The sequence below is a fragment of the Mobula hypostoma genome, chromosome X1 (genome assembly GCF_963921235.1).
Source record: "Mobula hypostoma chromosome X1, sMobHyp1.1, whole genome shotgun sequence".
Classification (NCBI taxonomy): domain Eukaryota; kingdom Metazoa; phylum Chordata; class Chondrichthyes; order Myliobatiformes; family Myliobatidae; genus Mobula; species Mobula hypostoma.
In genome coordinates, this window is record NC_086128.1 from 10,730,737 (window position 1) to 10,739,431 (window position 8,695).

Consider the following 8,695-nt stretch of genomic DNA (forward strand, 5'->3'; position numbering starts at 1 on the left):
CGAGGGTATTGTGGCTGTGGATACTGCAGACACACCCAGCCCTGGGACACCAGACAAAGTCATTTGATTCTAAACAAATAGTTTATTGATCTTTACAGAATTTATCTCCGGTGCTTCCCACTACCTACCCTCTCCCTTCCCCTTTTCCCAACCATTTTTTCCCATCTCCCTGTCTCCTTCCCATTTGTCAGTCCACAATAGAAACCCATATCAGAATCAGCTTTATCATCACTCACATATATCACGGTGAACAGGTTTTAAATAGCGTCAGTTGTAAGCGTTTGAATGTCACAATGAAGGAGGATGCAATCGTCAAGCATTGTATGAATCTTCACTAGGTCTCTGCTGATTTTGTTCAGTCAGTCGAACATGGCAGTGTACAGAGCAGATGAATACTTATGTGGATGAAGTCCTCTGGCCTTCTGGTTTTAGATGGCACTGGTGAACCTCAGCAACTTCTGTCTAGTGACTAATGAAACAAGGAAAACATTGTTAATCACACTTCTGGCAAGCAGTCATCGCAAGTAATAGTCTGTAACTTCCCTTTGGACTTGAAGGCAATTTGATGTGGCAGGACTGGGTCGGCAGCCCGTGGCCAAGACCCGAAGTTTGATCAATTTAAGCGCCATGCCAAATCTGAAAGGTCGGTTACAAGCTAAACTGAGGCACAGGGTCCAGGCTCCAGAGCATATTGAGGTGACTGAACCTGATGTTTGGACGGAGACTTGAGCACAGGGCCGAATCGTAAAGATTGGTTTCAGGCTAAATCGAGGTGGCGGGGTCCATGCACCAGAGCACAACGAGGCAATTGAACCCGATGTTCGGATGGAGAAGACAAATGCCATGCTGGATCAGAAAGGTCGGCTAAAGGCCAAACTGCATCACGAGGTCCTGGCCCCAGAGCGTATCAAGGCAATTTAACCTGATGTTTGGACGTCAAATTAAGCACCAGGCCAAATTGAAAAGGTCGGGATATCAGGGCCTGAGGCAAGGGACGAGCCATGTCAGATTTCTGCTCCACAACTATAGGACTTTCTTTGCCAACTTCAGTTCAGAATGCTATTTGCTTGCGGTTATTGTTTGAATGATGTGTTCTTTTCTCTGCACACTGGGTTTTCAACAGTTTTACGGGTTCTTTCACTTTTTTTATGGGCGTGATGTGTTTTTATTTCTCTGCACATCGAGGTGACTGAACCTGAACTGAAATGAGTGTTTTATATAGGTTCTTTTGGGTTTTGTGGCTGTCTGTTAGAAGACAAATCTCAAGGTTGTATAAAAAAAAGTTGTATAATGTATACATATTTTGATAATAAATGGACTTTGATCTATTAGGAACTGCAGTACTGTTGCAGTATTGTTAGTATTCTAATTTGTTCTGTATATCATTTGAATACTTAATTTGTTACTCAATTAAATGGTAGTTTGTCTATTTTATACATTTTTAACTATTTCCATGAAACTTCAGTTTATTGGGGCAGCCATTTAATTGGACATAAATATACTGGCCCCTATGTGTCCCAATTAACCAGAATCCACTATGCTTCTATCTGGTCTTTCTTCAACCTTAAGATGACACCGATAAATGGCAATGGGAATTGTCAAATATTGCAACTATTTGACAATTCCCATTGGACTTAAAGGACTATTGCAACTGAAATCCACAGTCCCAGCCATGGGTACTTCGATAAGCAATGTCATTTTAACCCATTTTAAAAATGTATCAATATTCAAAATTTGGCAGTTCCCGGACTGTAGACTTGGGTTTAAGAAAACGGAAGCGGGGAGAGTCCTGACGAAGGGTCTCGGCCCGAAACGTCTACTGTACCTCTTCCTGGAGATGCTGCCTGGCCTGCTGTGTTCACCAGCAACTTTGATGTGTGTTGCTTGAAATTCCAGCATCTGCAGATTTCCTCATGTTAGCGGGAAAGTGCATTGTGTCGACAGGTACGACTGAAATTCAGAGGCCTTAGACTCCCACTCGCAACTATCCTGACAAATACACAGTCTGTGTAAAATTAAATTGAAGGCCTCAGCTTAACATTGCTGTACCAGAGGGACATGCACGCTTTAAAAGTGAGAATAAAGCTATGCCTGTGCAAATCCCTGCAGTGTCTGGTGACCCTGTGATCTCTGTCTCAGAGGCCGATGTCAAAACATCTTTCATGAAAGTGAACCCTCGCAAGGTGTCAGTCCCTGATGGTGTACTTGTTAGGGCTCTGAAAAGCTGTGCCAACCAACTGGCGGGAGCGTTCAAAGACATCTTCAATCTCTCACTGCTGCAGTCGGAGGTCCCACCTGCTGCAAAAGATTGACAATAATACCAGTGCCCAAGAAGAGCAGGATGAGCTACCTCAACGACTATCGCCCAGTGGCACTCACATCTGCTGTGATGAAGTGCTTTGGGAGATTGGTTATGGCCAGAACCATCAGATTTTTGAATGGACATGAACCCATGAACACTCCTTCACTTTTTCCTCTCTTTTTGCACTACTTATTTAATTTTTTTTAAATATACTTATTGTAACATGGTTTTTTTATTATTATGTATTGCAATGTACTGCTACCACAAAACAACAAATTTCACAACATATGCCAGTGATATTATTTGATTTTGATTCCTATGCTCCAGTGATGTTAATCCAGGTTTGTCCAACCTTTCCGTTGCATCTAATACTCTCCAATCTAGGCAACATCCTGGTAAACCTCTCGTGCATTTTTTCCAAAGCCCTACATCCTTCCTGTAACACAGTGAATATATCTGCACACAATGATCCAAATGTGTCCTTAGTTTCAACATGACTTACCAGCTTTTATACTCAGTGCCCCAACTAATGAAGACAAGCTTTCCATGTACCTTCTTTACTACCCTATCTACTTGTGTTGTTATCTTAGGGGAGTTATGGACTTGCCACCCAGGATCCTTCTGTACATTAATGGGTCCTTCCATCTACTGTATACTTTCCCCTTGCCTTTGACCTTCCAAAATACAGCCCCTTGCACTGTGGGGAATAATGTGGTCATGAAGGTGGGGTGGGGGAGAAAATGAAAACTAGTATGTATAGGCAATCTCCCATTCATGTAGTCAGTATTTTTTCTCCAGTGCTGACCTTTACTCATTTTCAAATGTAGACACATTTTCAAATTCAAACTCGCCTTCAAGGACTCTTTACAACTCATATTTTTTTACTTGCACAATTTGTCTTCTTTTGCACATTGGTTGTCAAGTCTTTGTTTAGATATAGCTTTTTGTAAATTCTATTGTAATATTTTTCCTGTAAATCCCTGCAAGAAAATGAATCTCAAGTAAGTATATGGTAATGTATAATACTTTGATAATTTACTTTGAACTTTTGATTGTGGGTGTAAAATGACAGCTATTTTTAATGATTTGTGATTGTTTCTTTGGATCACTTAAATGTGACCAGTTTCACTTTTTTTCATAGGATTTAGATGACAAAAACTGTTCTAATTCACTTTGATTCACTCTTTAAGATGCTGCTGGAGAAGCTGAATGGTACAGTGCCCTGCCTACTGGACACTACAACAATCCCCGAGGAAGAGCTCATGATGACTAACTCTCAATCAGCAGTGGACTCGGGCATCGTTGAGAGCTCTGCCACTTGTGGCATACGAACAACGAACGGTGAACAAGTGCAGCATCCATACAACAGGACTTTCTCCAGGCTCTTCCACAATTTTGTGGAGTTGTGCTTACAACGGGAGCCTGAGCAGAGGTATGTTCTTTGTGAAAATGGGTTGCTGTTGGTTAGTACAGGGTTGAATGTTGTTCACTTAATGAGCCAATATATGAAAAGCATCCTGTGCTGCTAACGCCATGGCATGAAAGTTATTCACAGGGATGGAATAAGACTGTTTAGTTTCTCAAGGCGTTGATAATTCCAGATACCCACATTGCTAAGCACCTTTGATTAACGATCATCTTGCAATCACAAATAAAAGCAAAAAAAATGTTGAAAATATTCATCAGATCAGGGTGCATCTGTGGTGAGAAAGCAGTTAACATTTCAGGTTAATGATCTTAGAATTGGGAAAAATTGCAGGAAAGGGTAGAAAGAGCAAAGGAAAATGGAGAATGAGAGAGATAGAATGAGCGAGGCTGGGAAAGACTTGCTGATTTGCCTACTCTCATTGAAAGAGTTATGGATGAGTTGAATGAGCAAAAGAGAGTGGATAGAGAACACAATGCTGGAAATGTGAGATTCAGAACTCAGTAGCTACTGGAAATACGAAATTCAACAAAACTTTAGAAATACCCAGCAAATTAAATAGAATCCTGTGATGCAAGAGAACCAGGAGAGAGGAAATTTCTATCATCAGTCTAAACTGAATTTGAACACAGTTGAGAGGCCATTTGTTTCAACCCTATATATTGCGAGGGTGCCTAAGACTTCTGCACAGTACTGTAGTTTTTTTTGTATTGCAATGTAGTACTGCCACAAAAAAAGCAAAATTCATGACCTATATGAGTGATGATAAACCTGATTCTGATATAGGTCTCTATTGTGGACTGAGATTTGGAAGGGGACATGGATATGGGTATACTGGTTGAGAAAAGGGGAAGGGAGAGGGGAGGGATGGGGAAGCACCAGAAAGACATTGTGTAAAGATCAATAGACCAATTGTTTGGAATCAAATGACCTTGCCTGGTGTTTTAGAATTGGGTGTGTTTGCACCCACACTGTCCCCTGCCCCTGGCACTCCTTCTCTGCCACCTGTCCCACACCCCTCCTGCGGTGCTCCACCCTCAACATTCCCGGTCATTGTTTGCTCCCGCCAGATTTAAAAACTCACTCTCCACTCCACCTCAACAAATACAGTACTGTGCAAAAGTCTAGGTACCCTAGCACAGTACTGTAGTTCCAATGCGAAGATCGTAATAATTGGTTATAGTTTTATGTCGGTGGGACTGGTGTAACAGAGTGACAAGATGCCAACGTTGCTATGATGTGCAGCCAGATTGTCCTAGCCTTTATTTATACACTGCTGGGTTTGTTAAATTGACTAGTTTGACTAGTCTCAACTGATAGTAGACTGAGGCAATAACCTACACTGTCCCTGCCTTGTCACAGTTTGAAATGTATCATTGTCAGCTGGCCAATCCCCTGTATATGAGCCACAATATTTCCCTGCAAACACTCTCCATTAACAAGTCCAATGTTGTTCTGGCAACACACATCAAAGTTGCTGGTGAACGCAGCAGGCCAGGCAGCATCTCTAGGAAGAGGTACAGTCGACGTTTCAGGCCGAGACCCTTCGTCAGGACTAACGAAGGGTCTTGGCTTGAAACGTCAACTGTACCTCTTCCTAGAGATGCTGCCTGGCCTGCTGCGTTCACCAGCAACTTTGATGTGTGTTGCTTGAATTTCCAGCATCTGCAGAATTCCTCGTGTTTGCAATGTTGTTCCGGGTTGACTTTGTTATTTGTCATTCCTCCTCCTCTTCCCCTCCAGCTTAAGCGGCTTCATTATTGAGATGCAGAGAAAGGATTTTAAGTGTCAAGTAGATTGTAAAAGAACAGTTTTCTACATCAGAATATTAAGGCAGTAATGAAGTAACTTGATTTCTGATGAAAAGTCTCACCTGAAACATCAACTGTTTATTCCCCTCCATAGGCCGTGCCTGGCTTGCTGAGTTCCTCCAGCATTTTGTGTGTATTGCAGTGTGGTAACAGTCTATTTTAGAAGTGGTGCAATGGGAGAGGGAGACTTTAAGGAACAGTGATTATATTATAAAAATCTTATACAAGGATTAAAAGTGATTTGACTTAATCTTAAAGCAAACTACTGAATTATGAGTTGGCTTATGTTGATGAGAACTAGATCACAATAACTACAAACGCAAGTGATTCCTGGCAATTAAAGAATAGATCCCCTCTAAATGTCTTGCCCCTTACCCTACAACTATGTCCTCTTGTTCACCTCTAAGGGTAAAGTTTCCTGCAACCAATCCTATCTCTCTTCCTCATATCCTTAAACCTCAATCATGTTTTCCTTCACTTCCAGGGAAAACAAACGTAGCCTACCCAACCACTCAATACTGAAACACTCCACCCAGGCAACATAGTGGGGAAATCTCCTCTGCATCCTCTCCAGCACTATTACATCTTTCCTATACTGTGATGATCAGAACCGCATGCAGTATTTCAGTTGAGTCTCCATGGTATCTACCTGTGCCGTAACCTTCAAGGATTTTTGGACTTGCACACCAAGGTCCTTCTATTCCTCAGTACTTTCCAGGGAGGGAATGGATACACCAGTTGTTATCTTCCAAAATTCCACAGATTCAAAAAGGTTTCATACAGATGCGAGGTGGCAAATACAGTATAACTGCAACTATTTATGAAAAGGAGAGAAAATGCAAAGGAATCGATGTGTTAGCCTGACATCAGAAATAGGAGAACGTTGGTTTTATTATGAAGGAATTGGTTATACGGCATTTGGAAAAAATAATATGACGGATCAGAGCCAACATGAAAGGGAATGTTTCTTGGCTGTGTTGAGCAGAATAGATAGAACCAGCTGTGGTGATGTATTTGGACTTCCCTGTGGCCTTTGATAACGTGGCATACATGGTAGAGTGCACGCTAGGTAACGGGGATAATACGTGGCATAGATTGAAGAATGGTTATCAGATGGATGAGATTCCTCATAAAACGGACGAGAACTAAAGTGGCAATGTTTGGGAGGCTGTGACTATTGGGTGTGACACGGATCAGTTCTGAGGCCACCCATTGCTCACAACTTGTATCAGTGATTTAGATGAGGGCACACTCACAATATATCAAAGTTTGCTGATTATTCCAAACTAAGTGGTACTCTGGACTATGAAGGGAAAGCAGCAACACTTCAAAAGAAAGTATCTACATCTGTCCAGGGACCAGGGAGTGGTAAATCAGTAAGTTGACTATGTGAAGGGACATGATAAATACAGGAAAGGCAAAGATCAGCAACGATTTTGCTGAATGGCAGAGCAGACATACTGCTGCTTCTTGTTATGTTGTACATATTTTGACCTGATGTGATTATTACTCATATTTATCAACTGTACTGTTGGGGGGGCCATTTTATCAATGTAACCGTGTAGCTCTTCCATTGTAATATTGCTACAATTGATTCTGTTTGCTTCAATCCTCTGACACTTCCCTTTATTCTTCTTAGACCCTCTGCCAGTGCATTACTAAATCATTCATTTGTCAAGCAGGTATGTATATGGCCTCAAGGTTATTAGTAAAAGAAACTGTCTTCCTCAATTATTCCTATCCCAGCGCTCACTCTGCCTCCACAGACCTAGGGTTCTAATTATTTAGTGTTAATTTAGGGCTCAGCCATAATAACGGGAGTTTTGATGGACTACTGTCAGTGCATCTCCTTGGGATGTAAAATGGGAGGCTGGAGGAGGGAAGGTGATGAAGGTGTTATTGGAGAGATGATGGAGTTGGGACACGCTTACAAATTGTTCTCTTATTTTAATGGATAATTAGACAGGGTATTGTTTTCTGGGTTAATGGGGTCTCCAGCTACTTGTGTTTATTTTTAACACACTGAAGAGTAAATCTAACTTCTGTGACTCTGTCAAAACAACAGCAGTTTCTGAATTTAAACCTCTATATAAAGTAAATAAGGGATTTCAGTGTGAAGGATTAGAGGAGGGAGGGTTTGCTGAAGTAGTTTCATCAGGTTATCTGCCATCCATGATGTCTAATCATTAAACTCCAGCCATTTGCTGGAACTGTGGCAGACCACTGACTCCGTTCTCTGTTCTTCAAGCTGAAGCTCCGCGTGGTGGAGGTGCTTCCTGATCTACTCCGACCAGTCACTCCTATGGCAGACCTGGAAGGCGCTCACTCACACGAGTTGCAAGGGATGACAGGGCTCGTGTCCAGCCTGGAACAACTGGAGGTGGAAGACTGGGACTTCTGAAAGTGGACCCATTGCTGAAACTGGGTCTGGTGATGCCAATGGTCTTTATTTGTATTTTTTATGTAAAATGGCAGTTTCGCTGATTTACAGGCATTAGCTGGAATCCAGCGATGTGTAGCACTGATGAAAGATGAATAATAACAACAGTGTACATCAAACCAGCTCAGGTGGATAAGGGACCACCACCTGCATTGAGTTACTTGAATACTTGAGATTTCAGATCAAATCATTGCCGCTCTGTTACTGTACCAGCTGCATCTTTCCTCTGGTTTCCATGAATTTAGAGACAGTTCTCAAACCCAGAAATATTCCCACTTGAAAACCTACATTGTTGTGGAATCCATTGCCAATAGAAATACTGTCCTTCATCTCTCCTATCACTCTGAGAGCGTGAAAAGTTTGCCATTTTGTTACCTTACATGAAATCCCTTTGTACCTGAATTGTTATTTATTCAGAGGAATCAATATTAAAGTCTCATTTGGTTACTTCTGTGTGCAATCTTTATGTACTACACCATGTGTACAGCTTCTATAACTTAAGCAATTGAACCTTAGCCAGTGAGAAGCTACCATTAGGGTCAGCTAAGACTTTCACTGCCTACTGATGTTGGATCCCAACAGTTAAGTTTTCAAAGGGTTAGAATCCATTCAAGGAACATCCTCACTCAGCAGACTGCATCACCTAATACAGCACTTCAGAACCATCAAGCAAGAGCAGAGGTTAAATGGGCACAAAGGAATATGTGTATGGGTGA

At 41.7% G+C, this 8,695-nt stretch overlaps 1 protein-coding gene across 2 annotated transcripts in view; it reads left to right on the plus strand.

The window, feature by feature from the left end:
• Window positions 1-8,437, plus strand: part of strada (STE20 related adaptor alpha) — a 47,450-nt gene extending 39,013 nt beyond the window's left edge. For both annotated transcript variants that reach the window (XM_063037488.1, XM_063037489.1), the window contains 3 exons: window positions 3,493-3,734; window positions 7,179-7,221; window positions 7,788-8,437. In XM_063037488.1, the coding sequence (XP_062893558.1) occupies window positions 3,493-3,734; window positions 7,179-7,221; window positions 7,788-7,940 (438 nt within the window). In that variant the 3' untranslated portion in view covers window positions 7,941-8,437. The remainder of the gene's footprint in view (window positions 1-3,492; window positions 3,735-7,178; window positions 7,222-7,787) is intronic.
• The last annotated feature ends 258 nt before the right edge of the window (window positions 8,438-8,695 follow it).